This window comes from Brassica oleracea, chromosome C1 (genome assembly GCF_000695525.1).
Source record: "Brassica oleracea var. oleracea cultivar TO1000 chromosome C1, BOL, whole genome shotgun sequence".
Classification (NCBI taxonomy): domain Eukaryota; kingdom Viridiplantae; phylum Streptophyta; class Magnoliopsida; order Brassicales; family Brassicaceae; genus Brassica; species Brassica oleracea.
The window spans coordinates 38,797,911-38,820,296 of record NC_027748.1 but is presented as its reverse complement, the minus strand read 5'-3'; the positions used below and the strand labels follow the sequence as shown (position 1 = coordinate 38,820,296).

The window sequence follows — 22,386 nt, the reverse complement described above, 5'->3', positions numbered from 1 at the left end:
GCGAGTCATCCGACACACATAACGAGGCGGATGTTGCGAGGAGGAATGAGGAATTTTACCAGGCGATGAACGACCCTTAGTTCTTTTTTTCTGGTTGTTGTATTATAAATTCAAAACTTATTTATATATAAAATATTTTCGCATTGATTTGATTTTTATTTTAAATTATAATTTTATTAATAAATTAAATAATTTTAATTATTTTTTTAATTATATTTTTAAATTCTGTAAAATAAAAAAAACAAAGTAAATTCGTAGCTAATTTACGACCTATTTACGTGGAAGCTTTACGAGGAAATGACGATAAAAAATAAATGAGTATTTTACGAGGAAATGACGAGGAAAGATAAACGAGTATTTTACGAGAAAATACTTTCGTGGTAGTTACGTGTATTTTGCGAAGAAACACTTTCGAGGTATTTACGTGTAGTTGACGAGGAACACGTTTTGAGGTATTTACGAGGAAATATAGCGACCTCTTTACGTAGAATATTTACGTGGTCTTTACGACGAAATGATGTACTTCGTCTTTACGATGAAATATTTTATTCGCTAAGTTACGACGAATTGGCGAGGAAATATGTGTTACGACGGACAAGTAACGAGAAAACGTGTTTCCTCGCTAATTCCTCGTAAAGCCTCTTTTATGACGAACTCACGAGGAAAACCGCCCTCGTTAAGCTTATGTTTTATTGTAGTTATCGGTCAATAAAAAAGCACCTTGCATTTCCACGCCATCAAATACATGTAGAGTATATTGATATATGATATTTTCATGATATTATGATTGACTAGAAAGGATTTGTAAAATGATTATAGTTTTTACTGTAATGTTATTCAACAACAAAAAAAATGGATGTTTTGAAATAATAATGAATATTTTTTAAAAAGTTACTATATATACTATCATTATTTCCGCGTATCGCCTAGTCCATATTGATTTCAAAAGGAATCTTATGCGATCCTTTTTACAGCAGAAGAGGCCAAATAATATACAGTTAAATTTAAATTGCTATATGTAAACATATATCAGTAACCGTTCTTATATATACAACTAGAATGGAGTGCCTGTAATAATAATAGCAAGGATTGAAGTCAAAATGTTTAGAATAATACGTTTACGATCGCTTCCTTGCATATCATTATGAGTTAGAAAGTCTTATCATTATCATAAGAGAATAGGATACATATTTTAAGACTGGTATAGCTGTGAGTGGTAACAAAAGGAAAAAAAGTGAACAAAAGTGAACAGAGAGAAGTCAAAACTTAGTGAGAAGGCCCTGTAGCTTGGTCCACTAGTTTTTTTTTCCTTAGCTTTTTTTCGTTTTTAGTGAGAAATTAGCTAACGAATTTCATAACTAAACTAACCTTATTAGTAACTAAAAGAACGTTAGATTTAAATGTTAGAAGTTTTAAAATTGCTAAACTATTAATAGAGTATCAAAATTTTGGTTGTGAAACGGTTTTTACGGATAAATCTGCCGATAATTTTTTTGTACTAAGCAATACAGTGATAATTATGTTGTGTAGTTACAATTCAAGATGTTCGGTACGTAAAACACCTAGTTCTCAAGAAAAGAAATTCGAGACCTCAGTTGTTTTGGCATTGGTGTGAAGCACACTTGAAGATAACAAAACCCTTAAATTGCAATAACTTCGACTCTTTCGAAGTAAAATTTGGTTATATGCTGTTTAAGGAAGTCAAAGCTCAACGGACATGAGATCCTGTCGGAAACTTCCCTTGTTTTCTCAGTTTGACATATCTTTTTGGTGGTTTTGAAATTGACCTCTTAACCAATTTCTGTGATCTCATCCTGTTTCCTCCTCCATTGATGGACTCTTTGCATTAGAAAAAGACATACATATAGTTTTGATATTTATCTTCTTCTTGACAATTCAGAAACATGATTGCAATAAACCAAGATAATTAAAATGGTTTGTTATACCTCTGAAAAAAGAGTTCATATAGTTTTGTAATGTTTGTCAGATTATCGGTAGCCGTTCTTATAGGACATTGTGCATCAAATTACACTCTCGAATTATGATTTAAAGTAGTTAGATAGGATGAACATCAGTAAATTAGTAATTTGTAGTATAGCTAGATAGGTTTAACATTCACTAAACTGTCATCTTATGTAAGCTTAGCTAGGGTTCATTATGTATCAATTAATCCGTTCAGCTCGAATAATGGGCAGGTCCACTTTTCATATATATGTGCAAACATGTATACATTGTGGGAAAATGGAAATACATTGTATAAGAAGATGAAAGTTCCTTGGACATAATATAAAAGCTTTCAGACAGATCACAAGAAGGAAGCTCTCGTCATATCTCCACCATAATTTGGTTCAACGTTCACTTTCATAGTTCCTATGGGGATAAAGATAGCAACTGAATGACCCTCTCCAAAATACCAAACGATCCTCATATCCATATCCAATATGATCCATTATGTCAAGAGCTTTTTTACAGACGAACTTTAAATCAAAATCAATTGTGGAGACATGATTTAGTGGGAATTGGGTCCTAACGTATGTGAAAAGGTTAAAACATAGAGGAGGTATAAAAATCAAAAATCCTGTAAAGTTTTTGGTATATCCGGTCGTTATAACTAAAAGTATGATCGCTGTCAAAAAAAAAAAAAAACTAAAAGTATAATCTTGTGGATTAGCCGAATAAAATCTGAATATATAATTTAAAAAAATAAAATCAGCTGAGACTTGAGACACAGCACCATTAAAAATGTAAATATATTGAGTGTCTTAGTTTTACAAATCCGTCGAAAATCAATATTATGATCGAGATGTATTGAGGACTGAAATTACTCGGATAATTAACAATCCACGAGAACGTTATATGATCTGATTATATAATATAGTTGATAAAATATAGTAAATGTTGACCCATATGTTTAAACCATAATTTATTCATCTTGGTCTGATATTTGTTATTTTATTAAAAGTATAACATTTCCTCCCAAACCAAGACACTTAAACCAAAAACAAAAAGAAGAATAAAAGTTGAAAATGACTAATCACATCCCAGTGGCATTAACACAGCTATCTCCAGGTGTCAGTACACTGCACTCATAGCCAATCAGTTCTTTTGTTACATAATCAATAATAATCGTAAAATAAAAAGTATGAATCCGAGTCAAATGTAAATAATTTTCTTTATCATAGTCAAATTGGGAGTACTTTTAAACAGTTTTCTTTATTCATTTACATCTTGGAAGATATTCAGATCTGGTAGATGCCTAATAAATTCATTTTTACGTTGGTAAACAAATTTGTAGAAAGTAGGAAAAAAGGTAGGAGGAATATATTATTTTACTTGATGTAAAGAAATTGCTAAAACCGTGAAATAAAAACTGGACTGTTACGATTCCTTTTTAGAGTAGCGTTTCAGACTTCGTGTGAGCTTGGCGTTAACCAAAACTAGAAACTAATTGATCAGTCAATTTCAAGAAAATTCTACGGACCGTATTCTTAAAATAGTAATATGATCTGTCCATTTCCATTCATTTATTCAATCTGACACCATCAAGCCTTCTGCCTACGCATAATGCATGGATATAACTTTTGTCACTGAACACGTACTTTATCAAAATATGTTGAGTTTATAAAGAATTGTATGATAAATGACACATAGAACTCTTCATTAAATCAAACTCGATTAACAAAATTAACTTTGATTAGCACGAACCAAGAGTACTTTTGTATAAGAATGTCCAGACTCAAAGTTGACTTTCTTCCAAATGAAGTCTGTGTCAAGGTTGGAATCGGCATCACCAAAAAATAATCAATTTTCTCAATGTAGACGACGTGCATGTATGTACATGTACTGATGTACATATACCATCTATGTAATGCGAAGTATTTGTGGACATTTCACCCAAACAAAAAGTATTTGTGGATATTTATCACAGAAAAAAATATCTGTAGACTTTTTCTTAAACGACCCCACTACTAGTTTATTTCTTTATTGCTCTTAATGGAAATTTACCATTACCATATAGCTGAGGAAGGGCTCTGCACTCTAGGCAAAGAAAAAGAAAGAGGATAGAAAGATGATAAATTTATTTTATTTTTTGTAATATCCTTTGTTTATCGTTCTCTAATTACAAAGTTACACGTGGTATTAAACTTCTAGAGGCATGATTAACCCCGGTCATTCATGATTTGATATTTTTTTGTTTTTTTTGTTTTTTTTTATATTTTTCGGATAAGAGACGGTTTTTATATCTCTTATTTAAGAGACGGTTCTTACCTTTTCTTAATTAAAATCTAAGAAAAGTTAAGAACAGTCTCTTGGCCGAAACTAAGAACCATAGTTAACAAATTGGGGTTAACTATGTTCTCAACCTACTTTTTGTCCGTGCAAATCAAAAGAAAGATCAGTCACAAAAAAAATCAAAAGAAAGAGGATACAATTATTTTATTATTTGTAAATGTAATACCCTTTGTTTATCATTTGCCAATTAAAAAGTTGCCAATTTTTTTCTTTAAAGCTATACAATTACATAATGGCGTTGTTCTGATGAATGGACCATTTCGTACACAGATTCTTCTCTAGCACTCATATCTGTTATCTTCTGATTTCTGATTCGAATATTTACTTCATGTACTGAATCATGTCAGAAAAAAGATATATTCAATCAATGAGTTGTAAAATGCCAAATATTCAAAAAAAAAAAAAGGAGAAACTCGCTCATAGGTTAATCGGTTTGCTTTTTAATCAAAATAAAGGTAAGAATTGATAGATTGGTAAGAAAACAACTTTACTTGTCCCATAAGTAACAACCTTGCCTATGTTATAGGCATTAGGCCTAAAAGCCTCTAAAACCAAGAAGCTTCTTCTTTCTTCTTCTCCCTCTTCTTCCTCTTTCTCTTCTTCATGCCTCTGTATACATCATTGTAGCCATCATCATCATCACCATCATCATCATCATCAGTCCATCATCATCATGCAAGTGACAGAAATAAGAAAGTTGTGTATGGTTACAGTGGTGATGATACAAATAGTGAGCTGGGTTTGTGCAACAAGTAGGCCCATTGCTTCCAACCACGTTTCTTTTTATCCCGGTTCAATTTATTTTCTATACCTTTCTTAGTCTACCAATCAACCATTGCTTTGTATATGTATGTCTATGATGATAAGTAGACATGTGGATATGTAAGTGCGAAGGAAAGACTTCTCTGTTTAGTTTTCTGTCAGGAAGACAATATTAGGTTGAACTTTTAGTTGTTTTAACCCTTATTCGGAAACTCGCTAGGCGCTAGTCGTGCGATGCAGCTGGGCCTAGCGATTTATTGAAAAAACGGGAAAAAAATCGGAGAGTACGCGGAGAGAAATTTTTTGTATTTTTATATGTATAATACTCCATTTATACTTATATTACCATTTTTTATGTATAATACATATATTTTTCCTATATACATAATATATAATTATATATTATATATGTTTTGAGTAAAGAAGAGAAAACAAAAGAAGAGAGGAATTGGTGTGTCTTATTCCACGAATAATGAACTCCTTATATAGGGATTCAATATGAGGGTTTAGCTTGGAGACCAAGTACAAGTAAATCTTGGTGAACAAGACTTTCTATAATTGACATCACAATAAATATAACACTTTCCCTTGATGTCTATTATTCGCGTATGATACTGTCTCGTTAAAAACCTTACCAGGAAAACCTAGTGGGAAAAACCATGGTTAAGGGAAAAAGAGTGCAGCGCGCAATTACTTCCCCTCATGTATACTAACGTCAAGATCCTTGAGACGACGTAATCCGATAAGATGAACCAACTTCTTGAAAGTAGAAGTGGGTAGCGTCTTGGTGAATAAGTCAGCTAAATTGTCACTTGAACGAACTTGAACGACACGAACATCGCCATTCTTCTGTAGATCATGGGTGAAAAAGAATTTCGGTAGAATGTGCTTTGTCCTGTCTCCTTTGATGTATCCATCTTTGAGTTGAGCGATACATGCAGCATTATCCTCATACATGACTGTTGGGGAGTCTTTCCCTGTAGATAGACTACAATCTTCTCGTATATGTTGAATGGCGGATCTTAACCATACACACTCGTGACTAGCTTCATGAATGTCTAAAATCTCTGTGTGGTTGGAAGAAGTAGCTGCAATTGTTTGCTTCATCGAACGCCAAGAGATAGCAGTTCCACCACAAGTAAACACATATCATGTTTGTGATCTAGCATTGTGGGGATCAAACATGTATCCAGCATCTGCAAAACCAATCAAATCTTCTGTGGATGGGTTAGGAAAGAATATTCCCATGTCTTTCGTACCTTGGAGGTATCAGAATATATGTTTTATCCCATTCCAATGCCTACGAGTTGGGCATGAACTAAACCTTGCCAGTAGATTCACTGCAAATGATATATCAAGTCTTGTATGACTGGCAAGGTACATTAATGCCCCTATAGCACTTAAGTATGGTACTTCAGGACCAAGAACTTCTTCATTCTTCTCTCTAGGGCGGAAGGGATCTTTATTCATATCGAGTGATCTTACCACCATTGGACCACTCAAAGGATGTGCTTGATCCATAGAAAATCGTTTAGTAACCTTTTCTGTGTACCTTTCTTGCTGCACTAAGATTCCATTCTTAAGGTGCTCAATTTGTAGTCCCAAACAAAATCTTGTTTTTCCAAGATCTTTCATCTCAAATTCTTTCTTCAAGTAATCCATTGTAATTGAAATCTCTTCAGGAGTTCCAATAATGTTTAAATCATCAACATACACTGCAATTATAACATATCCTTTCTCAAATCTTTTTATAAAGATACATGGACTGATATGATCGTTTTTATAGCCTTCTTTAAACAAGTACTCACTTAGGCGAGTATACCACATACGTTCTGATTGTTTCGGTCCATAAAGAGATCGATTTAACTTTATGCTATAACTTTCTCGAGAATTAGAATTTGCTGCTTCTGGCAGTTTAAATCCTTCTCGGAATTTCATGTAAATGTCAGTATCTAGTGGGCCATATAAGTAAGTTGCGACTACGTCCATTAAGCGTAAATCAAGTCCTTCCTTTATCGCCAGACTGATAAGGAACCTGAATGTAGTAGCATCCACCACAGGAGAGTATGTCTCTTCATAATCAATTCCTGGTATTTGTGAAAATTCTTGAGCAACTAAACATACTTTGTATCTCACAATCTCACCCTTTTCATTCCTCTTTCGCACAAAAACCCATTTATATCCCACTGGTTTTACACCTTTAGGTGTACGGGCTACAGGTCCAAACACTGCTCTTTTCGCAAGAGATTTTAATTCAGCATCTATTGCTTATTTCCATTTTGGCCAATCACTTCTTCGTGTACACTCTTCAATAGATTTTGGTTCATGATCCTCATCCATAAGATCAACTGCTACATTGTATGCAAAAATATTATCGACGTCGATTTGCTTTCAGTTTCATTTCATTCCAGACATGACATAGTTAGTTGAGATCTCTTCATTATCAGGTACCTGAATTTTTTCTTGTGTCATGTTCTCTTCTGGAGATTTTTCATTTGTATATATTACATCGATTTCATTATTACCAATTTTTGCTCCTTTTCTTTTTCGAGGATTTTTATCTTTAGAACCGATAGGTCTACCACACTTCAGGTGTGCCTTAGACTCATTAGCAAGTTGATTTTGTCCTTCTTGGACATTCATTCTAACTGGAGCATTTACAACTGGGATATGTGACATGGTCACTCTTATTGGGTCAGTAAATGCATCTGGCAACTGGTTTGCTAAGCTTTGTAAATGAATTATCTTTTGGACTTCTAAGTCACATTCTTTAGTTCGAGGATCAAGATAAGATAATGATAATTCATCCCAGTTGATATATTTTCCCAACTATTTCTTTTCTTCCCCTAATGTTGGAAAAACAGACTCATTAAAATGACAGTCTGCGAATCGGGCCTTAAATAAATCCCCTGTGGATGGCTCTAAGTATTTAATTATTGATGGAGAATCATATCCAACATATATTCCTAACCTTCTTTGAGGTCCCATTTTAGATCGCTGTGGTGGAGCAATTGAAACATATACAGCACATCAAAATATCTTAAGATGGGAAATATTTGGCTCCTGACCCATAATTAGTTGTGATGGGGGAGAATTGATGATTACTCGTTGGCCTTATGCGAATCAACGCTGCTGCATGTAATATAGCATGCCCCATGCAGAGATTGGGAGTTTTGATTTCATAAGCAATGGTCTAGCAATCAACTGAAGACGTTTAATTAACGATTCAGCTAAACCATTTTGTGTGTGAACATGTGCTATAGGATTTTCAACACTTATCCCAATAGACATGCAATAATCATTAAAAGCTTGGGACATGAATTCAACAACACTGTCTAGGCGAATTGCCTTAAGGGGAAAATCTGGAAAATGTGCTCGTAATTTGATCAATTGAGCAAGCAGTCTCGCAAACGCCAGGTTGTGAGTTGATAACAAAGAAACATGTGACCATCTTGTTGATGCGTCAATTAGAACCATAAAATTTCTAAAGGTTCCACATGGTGGGTGAATCGGCCCACAAATGTCTCCTTGAATACGTTCCAGATTGTTTATTGATTCATGAATTATCTTGGCTGGTGAAGGCCTTATAATCAATTTGCCTTGAGAACAAGCATCACATGAATAATCATTAGGAAGAATCTTCTGGTTCTTCAGTGGATGCCCACATGAATTTGTGATTATCTTTCGTATCATTGTTGAACCGGGATGGCCTAACCGGTCATGCCAAACAGTAATATTATGGCATTTGCCTCAATTGCACTAATCTTAGTGTAATATAATCCAGTGGAGAATGTTGGTAGTCTTTCTACTACTTTCTTAGAGCCATGAATAATGCTTGTAATGTGAAGAAATTCAATATTTCCTTCATTCATAGTCTCAATATGTTATCCATTTCGGCGAATATCTTTAAAACTTAGTAAGTTTCTTTGAGACTTAGGGGAATACAATGCATCAACAATTTCAAGTTGTGCTCCCATAGGAAGTATTATGTTTGCTCTTCTGGAGCCTTCAATTATCTTTGCACTATCTTTTATAGTGCTCACACTTGCTTCTCTATTTATTAAATGAGAAAAGTATTTCTTATTTTTCATAATTGTGTGACTAGTTGCACTGTCTGCTAAGCATAAATCTCCACCATCCATTTCTCTTCAAATAAATAAATAAAATAAATTATAATCTCATATAAAATAATAAAATAGATTAAATTCATTAATGCAAAAGAAAAAACATCATAGTAAATAAAAACCAAAACCAATAACTAAAAGCCAAATAATTAACGCCAATAAATAAACTAAAACAAAGCATCTCTTAAATAGTTATTGCTCAATCACTTTTTCTCTTCGTCAATGAGGAAATCGGAAAGGTCAAGGTGAGTGGCATCACCAAAATCAAAGTCATCCTCTCCACCTTCGTACACCATGTTTGTTTCCACATTCTTTCCCTTTGCTTTATTGACTGTTGATACAAGGCAATAAGATGTGTTGGTGTACTGCACGTACGAGCCCAATGGTCTTTACTTCCACATCGGTAGCATTCATTTTCTTGTTTGTCACCTTCTTTCTTTTCCCATTTCTGGTGAGAGTTAAAGTTCTTAAAAGAAACTCCTCAGACTCGAATTTGACCATATCCACGCCCACGTGTATCTCTACGACCATGTCCACGACCACGACCACGACCACGACCGCGACCACGAGTGTAGCCATTTCTGCGGCCATTGTTGTTCTGTTCAGTCACATTCACTTCAGGGAATGGAGCAGAACCAGTTGGACGTAGTCCATGATTTTTCATCAAAAGCTCATTGTTTTGCTCAGCCACAAGGAAACAAGATATAAGTTGGGAATACTTTTGGAATCCCTTTTCACGGTATTGTGTCTGCAGGACAACATTATTTGCATGAAAAGTAGAGAATGTTTTCTCTAACTTATCAGCTTCCGTGATTTTCTCCCCACATAACTCTACCTTGGAAGTAATTTTGAACAAGGCTGAGTTGTAATCACTTACAGACTTAAAGTCTTGTAATCTCAGATGTGTCCATTCATAACGAGCTTTAGGTAAAATCACATTTTTCTGGTGATCATACCTTTCATTTAAGTCATTCCAAAGGACTTGTGGATCTTTCACCGTCAAATACTCATTTTTGAGATCCCCATGGAGGTGATGACGAAGGAATATCATAGCCTTTGCTTTATCTTGATTTCCGGCTTGATTTCCTTCTAGGATTGTACCTTCGAGTCCCTTTGCACTAAGGGAAAATTCGGCATCTAATGTCCAAGCCAAATAGTTGTTTCCAGTGATATCAAGAACTTCGAATTCAAGACTATAAATTTTCGACATAGCTCATTGAAATAATAAAATAGTAATCAAATTTTTTTTTATATAAATAAATAAGTAAAAATAAAATCATCCTTATTAAAAAGTAAATAAGCTATATATGCATATAGTTGCTTACAAAATGTATAAGGCAATATCAATATTTTATAATCAATGCATTAACGTTTCTCACAAGTAAAAATATATATATTGATTCAAGATTCCATGCAGATAATATATCTCAAGTTATTCCAGTTTAATATATCTCAAGTTATTCTAGTTTAGCTAAAAGAAAGAAATAATAATAATCATAGCTCCACAAAACTAAACGTGTTACCAAACTATCAATCTACACGGCAAGGCAATAATGAGTTAACAATCTATATGTATTAATGTGCTAAAATAAGCTCGTGTTATGTTGACCAATTCGAGCGAAGCATATCTATATGTTAAAGAACAATATTATGGGATGCAGCCATAAAAACAATATTTATAAAAATATGGGGGTATGCAGCCGTAAAGTTCTAAGATCAATGCAGCTGTTAATAGCTAGCATGTATTAAAATGTGTACAAGCGATGTGATTACCTACTAGTATGATTTAAAGGCATTGGTAGTTCAAATGTTTAATAATAAACCATGAATCTATAGCCGTATTCAATTTAAAGATAGCGATTGGTTATGAATATAGACAGTTATATAAAATAACAATAAAAGAGTATTAAGCCATATAAAAGAAGCAATAGCGCATGATTACTCGTGATTATATTTATAACGTCTATATGATCTCAACGAGATTCAATGATTTTCATTCCTTGAAAACAAGGTCGAATCAATATGGTTGACTAAATACTTATAAACTCAATCAATTATGTGTCTGAACTATGAATCCATTCTTTTTTTGTAATCCAGGGGTTCCCCACTTACGTGGATCATTCCCCTGGACCCGGTAAGGCAGCGGTCCACTTCACCCGGGAGGGCTGTACCTGGGCTGGGGACAAGGCCCAACACCCAGTACCGCATTTGGTGACAGAGATGAGCAGTTCGCCTCCGGCTGGCGTCGAACCCGGGAGCATGACAATTGGCCCCCAAGGCTCTAACCAGTAGAGCTGACTCATCCCGTCAACTATGAATCCATTCTTACAAACCATGAATTGATAATAAGCATGATTTGAAAGAGGATTGAACAGAAACTAAAAATATAACAGAATAAGAATCTATACCTATTAGCTCAAGATCATTAGAGCTTCGTGCTGATAACGTGTTTTGAGTAAAGAAGAGAGGAATTAGTGTGTCTTATTCCACGAATAATGAACTCTTTATATAGGGATACAATATGAGGGTTTAGCTTGGAGACCAAGTACAAGTAAATTTTGGTGAACAAGACTTTCTATAATTGACATCACAATAAATATAATAATATATGTTATAAAAGGAACTGGTATTTTATTGTATCGCAGGAATTTAAATAAGGGCGAAATTTTATACCCGTAGAATTTTTAACACTGATATAGAAAGAGAGAATTTGTGATTATAGAGAGAGAAGAGATTGAGGTGTGTTTTACAACGAACGAAAATGTTCGTATATATAGAAAGAATTTACTGTGCAAATAGTGCAGCGGGCCCCACATCTTTTTATATTTTCAAACATTACGGCTGGCTGTCTTTCATAACACTCCCCCTTGGGGACCGGTGTCACTATCCACTCTCGCTTAACGTCTTTGTTGCCTCGTTAAAAACCTATCCAGGAAAACCCAATGGGAAAAACCATAGTAAGGTAAAAAGAGTACAACCACGTAAGCTCCCCCTCGAATGAACAGTCATAGATCCTTCTGATGGCGCATCCCAATGTTATGGATGTGTTTTCTGAATACCGAGGTAGAGAGTGATTTTGTGAAGAAGTCGGCTGCATTGTCGCATGATCGAACATATCTTACTTCAATCTCTTTATTCTTCTCGAGCTCTTGAGTGTATGAGAAGAACTTCGGAGGTATATGTTTGGTTCTATCGCTTTTGATATATCCTTCCTTCGTTTGAGCAACACATGCCGCGTTATCTTCATATAGAATAATTGGCTCTGTATTTTCGTCAATCCCACTGCTTGAACAGATGTGTCGGCTTATTGATCTTAGCCATACACATTCTCTACTTGCTTCATGGAGTGCAATGATCTCAGCGTGATTTGAAGAAGTAGCAACAAGTGTCTGCTTCTGAGAACGCCAAGATATGGCGGTGCCTCCAATTGTAAAAACATATCCTGTCTGGGATCGAGCTTTGTGTGGATCTGACAAATAACCTGCATCTGCAAAACCAATCATTTGACCTTTTGAACTTTTAGGATAAAACAAGCCTAAATCAGTTGTTCCTTGAAGGTAACGAAAGACATGTTTAATTCCATTCCAATGTCTTCGCGTAGGAGACGAACTGAATCTCGCTAAAAGATTAACAGCAAAGGATATGTCAGGTCGAGTACAATTTGCAAGATACATAAGAGCTCCAATTGCACTTAAGTATGGAGTTTCAGGACCAAGTATTTTAATACCATAAAGTAGTAGAATGGTCCACACGGTGGATGTATTGGTCCACAAATATCACCTTGGATTCTTTCCAAAAACTTTGGTGATTCTTTGTCAACTTTGGTTGGTGATGGTCTTATGATTAATTTCCCAAGAGCACACGCATCACATGTCATTTTATTACTTTGGTATATATCTTGGGTTTTTATTGAATGACCATGTGAGCTTTCAATGATTTTTCGCATCATTGTAGTGCCTGGATGACCAAGGCGATCATGCCATAATGTAACATCTTCTGGATTTCTTTTTATCACAAGATGTGATTCTATAGCATCAATATAAGTGTGATGCAATCCAGAAGGAAGTTCTGGAAATTTTTCCAGTACAAGGCCTTTGCCTGATTTTTTAGAAGTTATATACAAATACTTCTTTCCATTCTCAGTTGCAGACTGAGTGTTATACCCTTGACGGTATATATCTTTGAAACTCAACAAATTTCTCTTAGAATTTGGAGAATATAAGGCATTATTTATGGAAAACTTTGTTCCATTAGGCAACATAAAGTTCGCCTTGCCAATTCCTTCGATCAGGTCTGTAGGACCTGATATTGTGTTTATAGTCATTTTTACTGACTTTAAAGTAGAGAAATATCTCTATTCCTTCAGTATAGTGTGCGTTGTGCCACTATCTGGTATGCAAACTTCTCTACCAATTTGTTTAGTTGTTGTTCCATTTGCTTTCTTATCCATTTCTGTAACACACAGTTAATATTAATAAAGAAAATAAACTTTCATAAGTAAACATATTATGCATCAATAACAAGTACACAATAATTATACATTAGATATTTTGAAATACAACATTATTTTGAAAGTGAAATACATAATATTTTATGGCATCACTAGGCATTATTAAGCTTGATCAGTACAAGCACTTCAATTATTTTGATGAGTGGCCTCGTCGAAATCTCCCATAAAGTCAGAGGATTCGAGGTATGTCGATGTTGTACCCACAAGGTGTTCATTGAGATTTACTTCCTTTGCCTTGCCTTTAATAGATTCTTGGTACAATTGGCATAGATGCCAAGGAGTTCGACATACTTGGGACCAGTGTCCCTTCGATCCACATCTGTAACAGACGTTCTCATTTTTATGAGTAGGATTTTCTTGGGTTTCTTTCCCTCTTACTCGATCAGATCGATTCCATGTGTTGGATCCCCTTCCTCTTAGGTTGTTACTCCTTTCATGGTTGCGGATAAATCGATAACCACGACCACGACCAAAACCACGATTGTGACCACAGCCACGATCACGCCCACGATAGGAATAATTTCTTTTTTCCGGATTTTTTTTATCCGTTGCATTTACCTCAGGAAATGCTTTGGTTCCCGTGGGTCGGGCATTGTGGTTTTTAATGAGGAGTTCATTATTTCTCTCCGCTATTATAAGCGCCACAGCGAGTTCAGAGAACCTCGTATACCCACAATTTCTATATTGTTCTTGTAGAACATAATGATTTTTGTGGAACGTCTGGTAAGTTTTCTCGAGCATTTCCGCTTCCGAGACAGGCTTACCGCAATAATCTAATTGCGCCGCTATTCTCAATATAGCGGAATTGTACGTTTCCACTTTTTCAAAATCTTGAAATCGTAGATTTTTCCACTCATCAAGCGCATGGGGGAGAGTAATTTTTCTTTGGTTATCAAACCTCTCCTTCAGAGCTTTCCAAAGATCTAAGGGATCTTTGGTTCTCGCATAATCATGCGTAAGATTTTCATCTAGATGCCTTCTCAGAAATATCACGGCCTTAGCCTTTTCATGAGAGGTTGATATATTGTCGTCTTTTATTGTTCCGAGTATTTCCTCGGAATCTAGATGAAGCTCCATGTTTGTAACCCATGCCGTGTAGTTTGTCCCAGTTACTTCCAATGCCGGAAACTGAAGTTTCTCGATTTTTGCCATTTGTATTTCTAAAGAACATAAATAAAAATTATTAGAATATTATTCATATTAAAAGGAACCGTTTACATTAATCATGCAAGCAATTACAAGGAGAAGCGATGTAAAGAAAAGTAAACCGATATTCATCCTAAATTCTCTTGGAGTAAATTCTCCAACGGATAAACCATAAATAGAAACACAAATAAAAATGGCACATAAAAACAAAAGTGCGCGAATCATCTTTCTTGAAATGAAAAATCGGAGGAGAGCGATTTGAAATTTTTGAGAGAAGATGAAATGTTTTGGATGATGAAATGGAGTGAAAATGAGTTGTATTTATAGATGAAAATTACTGTTCATGACCGTTGGAGAAAGGGGAAATTTTTGAAAATTTTTCTTTGTGACCGTTGGGGTTAAATCGAGTGCACCAAAAATTAGTCTGAAAACATCGTATTAAACGGTCAATCAAATCTATAATATTTCATAAAAGTAAAAATTATGGCAATGAAATATTTATGTTATGACAACAAATCATGCGACGGCTCAGCCGATCAATGCAGAGTAATAAATAAATTATACGGCGGCTCGGCCGACCAATTAATAATAAACAGAATATAAGGCGGCTCGGCCGACCAATAAATAAATTAAATTACTAGTAAATAATATAGGCGGTATTCCGGCCATTATAACATGATATAAATAATAGTAGAGGCGGTATACCGACCATTATAACAGGGTATAAATGATATCGACCATTATAGCAGGGTATAAATGATTCAAATAAATTTTACCAAATTGAAGAACGATCGTGCTGATAACGTGTTATAAAAAGAACTAGAATTTTATTATATCGCAGGAATTTAAATGAAGCAAAATTTTATACCCGTAGGAGAAGATAAAAGAGAGAATTTGTGATTATAGAGAGAAAAGATTGAGGTATGTTTTACAACGAACGAAAACGTTCGTATATATAAAAAGAATTTACTGTGCAAATAGTGCAGTGGGTCCCACATCTTTTTATATTTTGTTTACGGCTAGCTGTCTTTCATAACAATATATTAGTTATCCTTCAATAACAAAATTATTGTAATTGTTGTGGCTTGGTGGTTAGTGAGCTTGTTTTTAGATTGAAACAGCCCAAGTTCGAGATAAATACAACATATTTTGGATTTTTTTAATTGTTTTTTTAATGACTGACATAATAGTAATTTTATCATCATCTCCCCTATGATTCTTCTCAGGGATTCTGCAAAAAACATTTTGGTCGCCGCCAGACATTATACATATCAAAAACCTCGAAATCCATGTGTTTTCTTCTTGTTTTTGCATCAGATTCATACTTTTTTTTTTTTTTTTTTTTTTTTTTTTTTTAAGAAGAAAATCAAAGTCGAATACAAACCGGGCTCGAACAAAATGATCTAGATCACTATCTTTACAATTCTAGTTTCGCATCACCACCTATCCGGCGCGTTCTGCTAGAGAGCTAAATAGTTACTAGACTAACGATAACAGTTCTCTTCTATTGACGTTAATCCCGGGGAGGTGGGTTTTACCTTTCGGATGCCGGAGTCCCCAAGACGTCGCCTGAAGTAGCTTGTAATCGGTGATCTTGCCAAGTTTGCATTCTTCTTTGTCGGTTTAAGCGCAAGACAACCGAATGAGAGAAGGGTCGAGACAGCCATACCTGAGGGGACTGCCGAAACCCACTCCACACGCATTGCCTAGAAGAAACATGACGTCTGAGAGTGGGAGAGCCGCAACAAATCACCAAAGTGAAACGTCGATAGCTCAAACTGTACCACCACTTCCAAAGTCAACCGAACAGCAGAAAACGGGTCGATTTCACCGTCACTACAAGACCAGAAGCCTCCTAAACCTGCAAGAAAAGTCAATTACACCACCACAATTGATCAACAGAGCTCTTGTGGCACCGGGAAGTGTTCGTTGACCAAATGCTGACACCGAGTCGGCCAATGACTCCCGAGAACCGGCTCGACATTTGCGACCTCCGAGAACCGAACGTCGTTTACTTGACTGTGAAACCTCCATCCGGTGTCAACGAACAGAGAAACAAACGAAACACGCAAGGAGACACAACTCCGAGAAGAAAGTCGATGCTTCCTGACAGAGCAACCAGAATGTAGCCGTGACGAGGAGAGACGAGATGAAGCAGCACCACAGGTAGACTCCAAAAGCCATAGACGACCGCCGGAACCTCTACCAGCCGTACCCACACAAGTCTGACCTGAACCCTAGAACCATCACCGCCTGCGAACCGGGGTCCAAGACTCATCTCCAAGGACAAGACATCCAATAGAGTTCACCTAACCACAGAGAGAGAGGAGCTAGGTCTCTTCGACACCGAAGAGGACTGAGACACCAACCGCCGTGGAAGAACGCATCACAGGTCGGACCACCGCGAAACCACACCGGACTTCACAGCAACAGCCGAAAGGACACACACCGTCACTCTTCACCAACCACGAAAAAATCTGAAGCAGATCTAGAACTTGAAAATCGATCTGCCTCAAAACCCAAAAGCCGACCACCTCCATACATATGTTCTTCTATATTGATTTAAATACTCAAAACTTCAAAAAAAAAAAAAAAAAAATTTGAAACCGGTTTTTTGACCGAACAAGGTGAAATCGCCATGGTTACCAGCCGATTCACGTTTATCCCTCGCGTAATCGTCCGAGTCGGAGGCGTTTTATAACAAGGGTTTTAACTTGTTTGAGCAAATTAGTGACTTATAGTTGTAGTGACTAGTTTAGTCTAAACTGTGGTCCCAGATATATGTATGATTAACGTGAAATAATAATAATATTTATACTAAGCTGAACTACAGATGGGTCAGCATGTATTTTGGGGTTATCACCTTACAGAAAAAAAAGAATCGGTTTTATATTCTTATGAATGTCTTATTTTTTAAATTTTTTTCAATAATAGTTTCTATTGGCACTGCAGAGATAATAAGCACACATGATGCATATCACAGCTCTAATTGGCCTGCCTTGAAGCCCAGTGAAAAAAAAGAGATGGAGAAAAGAAGAAGAATAGGATCAAAGCCACCAACTTGTGAGAAGAAATGCTATGGGTGTGAGCCATGTGAAGCAATCCCAGTTCCTACCATTTCTTCAAGCCCCCACCTCTCTCATTATGCTAATTACAAACCTGAGGGTTGGAGATGCCATTGTGCCCCTTAATGAATCTCATTTTATTCCTTAATTTACACACAATTAACATATCATATATTCACAGGTCTCTCTTTTAAATTATCAACATCACTATTGCAAGACTTGTAACAACTACTGTTTTCTAATTATAAAATGTGAAAGTTAAAATGAAATTGCTTGTATACTATAATACTGGTAATCTTGAAGTATAGAAGCAGATTCACAGGTAGATATGGAGAGACTAGTCTCATTCAAAGAGTATATCTTACGAACGAAAACTCAATTCTTGTTTTTCTTGTATGTATTACAGATATTTAGCAAACTCAACACAAACAGATTCACCGTTTTACATATTTATATATATATTGAGAAAGAAAGTCACAATATTTCAACAAGTACCTATAATGTTTTTGAACCATTTAAAGCTTTTTCTAATGGATCCTTTCATCTTCTGTTTAACTGAGTAAACCTTATAGCCAGCTACTCTTCTCTTCCTACGTGATTCCGGATCGCTGAAACTCCAGCTCCTTGACGCCGCACCATCCCCGTTTGGAACGCTTTTACTTTTCTTTATCTTCATCTGGTAATCATTTGTCTGATCAGCGGCTGAATCTTCGATGTAACCTTTCACCGCAGCTGCGTCTCGGAAACGGTTTCCATACGCGGCTGCGGCAGCTGTTGCAGCTGTTGGCTCCATTTTTTTCTTGTTATTCTCAACGGTGGCAACGTGATTTGAGTTTGGTCTGACGAACAAGAATTGTCTCTATTTTCTTTATCACTGTAACGTCTTTAATAAGTTTTTAAAGGAAATTAACGTAACGATTGTTTCTTTATAAAAACAATATAAAAGCAACGTAGGTTTCTAAATTTTCTTTCTATTTTTTTAATTAACGTATAACAATTAGGTTATAAAGCTTCCTTATAGAAAAATACTTTCTGAACAAGTAAAGTTGGTGCAAGTCATTCATGTTTTTTTTTGGTAAAAAAGTCATTCATGTTTTGTTTGTCGTGTTTGGTTTTTGTGGATTGATGCATGTACGAGTACGCTGATTTTTAAACTAAAACTCTGAATATATTCATTTGGTTTAAAAGTTTTGTTGTGACTAATAAAGCATTTAATCCATGCTACATACCTCAATACCAAGAAATGCGAAAACTTATTTTAAAATAAACTTCAACAAAAAGGGCTCTGGTTTGATACAAAATAAAAAGACAAAACATACCAGGGAATTGAAATAGACAAGAAAATAAAATACTCCATATGATTTAAGAAATAAAAATTGTCACAAAGAGAGAGATACGTTCTTAGAAAATTGTCACAAAGAGAGAGATACGTTCTTAGAAATTTAAAGAGATATAACAATAAACGCTGATGGAAAGAGAGACAATAGGTATCAAAATCAGATCAAAGAGTGCCTTGTGTAACAAGAAAGAGACCTTTTCTTCTTCCTCAAAGCAGATCAGCAACGTTGGAAGGAAGCTCCTCAACAACCACGTTGTAAAACTTCTGGATATCAAACAGCATCCTCTCATCATCCTTGGTCACAAAGTTGATCGCCACACCTTTCCTCCCAAACCTCCCACTTCTTCCGATACGGTGAAGGTAGTTCTCAGGCTGAGGCGGCAGTTCGTAGTTTATAACCAAAGACTCCTGCTGAACATCGATACCACGAGCCAAGAGATCAGTGGTGATGAGCACACGCGAGGACCCGGACCTAAACTCCCTCATGATGATGTCTCTCGTGTTCTGGTCCATGTCTCCGTGAGTCGCCGAGACCGTGTGGTCACGCCCCCTCATCTTGTCGGTGAGCCAGTCCACCTTCCTCCTCGTGTTCACGAAGATGACGCTCTGAGTGATGGCGAGCGTCTCGTAGAGGTCGCAGAGCGTCTCGAGCTTCCACTCCTCCTTCTCAACGTTGACGTAGAACTGCTTGATACCTTCCAAGGTCAGCTCGTCGCGCTTGACCAGGATCCTCACCGGCTTGCTCATGAACTTCCTCGTGATCTCGAGAGCCTCCGGGGGCATGGTCGCCGAGAAGACGCCGACTTGGATCTTTGGTGGGAGAAGCTGGAAGATGTCGTAGATCTACAAAACACCAGAAACAAAGTTAGATCAGAGTTTAAATATAAATATAATTTCATCAATCTTATTAAAACAGGATCATAGTATAGAACTAACATTAAGTTTGTGTTATTTATAAAATGTCATTAGAAATCTTTGAAATTTTTAATAGCTCATAATAAACCAATTTTAACAATAGATTAAATTTTCTTTTTATTTATAACAAAATATGTTGAGAAAAAAATATACTACTACAATTTTCAAATATTTTTATAGAAAATATGTGAATTAATGTTCATTAAAATTTATTATAGAACGAAAAACAAAAAAAAAAAGCTATTTTAAAATATAAGTACTATATGAATCAAATAGGTATAACAAACCTGGTCCTTGAACCCGCGGGAGAGCATCTCGTCGGCCTCGTCAAGAACAAACATCTTGATGTTGTCGGCGCGGAGGGACTGGCGCTTCAGCATGTCGAAGACACGCCCCGGGGTGCCGACAACGACGTGAACGCCGGCCTGGAGGATGCGCTGGTCCTCGCGGACGCTGGTCCCGCCGACGCAGGCGTGGACCTTGACGCCGAGGTAGTCGCCGAGTGCCCTCATGACCTTCTCGATCTGCTGGGCGAGCTCTCTGGTTGGAGCGAGGACGAGGGCTTGGCACTGGACGATGGCGAAGTCCAGCTGCTGGAGGACGCCGGAGCAGAAGGTGGCGGTTTTGCCCGTTCCAGATTGGGCTTGTTGGATCACGTCGAGGCCTTTGCAGAACGGGACGATTCCTCTTTGCTGGATTGCAGATGGCTTCTCAAAACCTAACACACATGAGGTGATGTTTAAAAGAGAGATAGATAATAATAATAATAAACAAAAGCTTTGTTGAGTACCGTAAGCGTAAATGCCTCTCAGGAGATTCTCTTGGAGACCCATGACGTCGAAGCTGTCGTGAACCTCGTCGTAAGAGGTGAAGAACTCATCTTGTCCCTCGAGACTGTATCAAACACAATACAAATTAGTATAACACTTATATGAAGTGATGAAGATAAGAGTAAGAAGACTAACACTTCGTTAAGCTTCTGGTCGAACTGACGAGCATCAAACTGTGTGCCTTCTGGTGCGGATCCTGCCATGACTAATAACACAGCACAACAACAACAGTAAACATAACAGAAACAAACTACCAAAAATATTATTACAGAGGAAAAATGTGACAAGAAAGCCAAACTCCAAGTCTATAGAGATAGACAGCAAGCATTAATATCTGTCTCAATTAATGTCCGGAGAGAATGTTTCAAAAAAGGCCATGGATTGGTCCAATATTATAGACAAAACCATTCAGCCTATTCCTCCAAGTTTCATTCAGACAAGCAAACAGACCAAGCATCGAGTTAAACATTAGAGCTTCAAGATGATGCTATTCTATTAGGTAAACGATCTAAAAGCGTCGGTAAATATCAATAAATCGAATAAAGTTATAATCTTTCAAACAATATCTATCAACTGAATCAGAACCCAATAAAGACCGAATCATTAATCGGAGAAAAACATCAAGAAATTCGAATCCAGAATCACAGGAAACGAACGAGAGAAGATAGACGAATCTGATGCAAACCTGGAGAGAAATTGATTTGGTAGCTGAAGGAAGCGAAAGTAGAGTGCTTTGTTGTTAACTTAGGGGAGCTTGTATCTCCCCAAACTCAGATCTAAACCGCGAAAGTGAGAGAGACAACGAGCGAGAGAAAGAGAGCGAAGATTGAGAGCCTTTGAGAGTGTTGAATATTGTAAAGAGGCGGAGAGAAAAGGCGTTGCTATCTTTATATGTTAAGAGTCTTCTTAGGGTTTTCTCCAGAGGAAACCTTCTCCTATTCTTATGTGGAATTCCTGTTTTACCCCTGTTTAGCCTTTTATTTTACTTGCTTTTGGATCCGGACAAGGATTGTCACAAGACTCGGTCGTGTCCTAAACTCACTGGTCTTTTCATAATAATCTTATTTAATTAATCTTTTTACGATAACTTTTTACCAATTAATAGATTCTCAAGACCAATGGGCCTAATCTCTTTTTAAAATCGGCCATAGTTTTGACTAATCCCTGCCGTTCATTGAGACTTTAACAGTCTGGTGTAATATATAAATGTCTGGTCTGTGTTCAAAAAAATATATATATATAAATGTGTGGTAAATCTCCTTGTTTTAATGTTTTATATAGTTTTTGGTATAAGTTAGTTCAATTACTAATATGGTATCAGAATCAATAATTTCGATTTCACTCGATGTGGGACTGTTTACTTGATAATGTCTCCTCTCATCACGTATCATCAGTCATTCCA

General features: G+C 36.3%; 3 protein-coding genes across 3 annotated transcripts; all 3 read right to left on the bottom strand.

Annotated features, from left to right (window-relative positions):
• Positions 1-9,660: 9,660 nt before the first annotated feature.
• Positions 9,661-10,389, bottom strand: LOC106339716. Its single transcript, XM_013778575.1, has one exon. The coding sequence runs from the start codon at positions 10,387-10,389 to the stop codon at positions 9,661-9,663; it is 729 nt and encodes a 242-aa protein (XP_013634029.1).
• A 3,426-nt stretch (positions 10,390-13,815) lies between these two features.
• Positions 13,816-14,841, bottom strand: LOC106339706. The gene has a single exon (XM_013778565.1). The coding sequence runs from the start codon at positions 14,839-14,841 to the stop codon at positions 13,816-13,818; it is 1,026 nt and encodes a 341-aa protein (XP_013634019.1).
• Positions 14,842-19,261: 4,420 nt separating this feature from the next.
• LOC106317470 (eukaryotic initiation factor 4A-1-like) lies at positions 19,262-21,895 on the bottom strand. The gene is made up of 5 exons (XM_013755285.1): positions 21,670-21,895; positions 21,120-21,189; positions 20,945-21,048; positions 20,442-20,872; positions 19,262-20,082 (listed from the first exon to the last, which is right to left on the bottom strand). The coding sequence occupies exons 2-5, from the start codon at positions 21,185-21,187 to the stop codon at positions 19,447-19,449; spliced, it is 1,239 nt and encodes a 412-aa protein (XP_013610739.1). The 5' UTR covers positions 21,188-21,189; positions 21,670-21,895; the 3' UTR covers positions 19,262-19,446.
• Positions 21,896-22,386: the final 491 nt, after the last annotated feature.

What these genes read in the sequence shown, in the direction of transcription:
- LOC106339716 (XM_013778575.1), bottom strand. Translation starts at nt 10,389, where the DNA reads ATGTCGAAAATTTATAGTCTTGAATTCGAAGTTCTTGATATCACTGGA.
- LOC106317470 (XM_013755285.1), bottom strand. Translation starts at nt 21,187, where the DNA reads ATGGCAGGATCCGCACCAGAAGGCACACAGTTTGATGCTCGTCAGTTC. An exon ending in GAGAGGCATTTACGCTTACG is followed by an intron (nt 20,873 to 20,944) that starts GTACTCAACAAA and finishes CATGTGTGTTAG; the next exon opens with GTTTTGAGAAGCCATCTGCA. An exon ending in CCCGCGGGTTCAAGGACCAG is followed by an intron (nt 20,083 to 20,441) that starts GTTTGTTATACC and finishes GGTGTTTTGTAG; the next exon opens with ATCTACGACATCTTCCAGCT.
- LOC106339706 (XM_013778565.1), bottom strand. Translation starts at nt 14,841, where the DNA reads ATGGCAAAAATCGAGAAACTTCAGTTTCCGGCATTGGAAGTAACTGGG.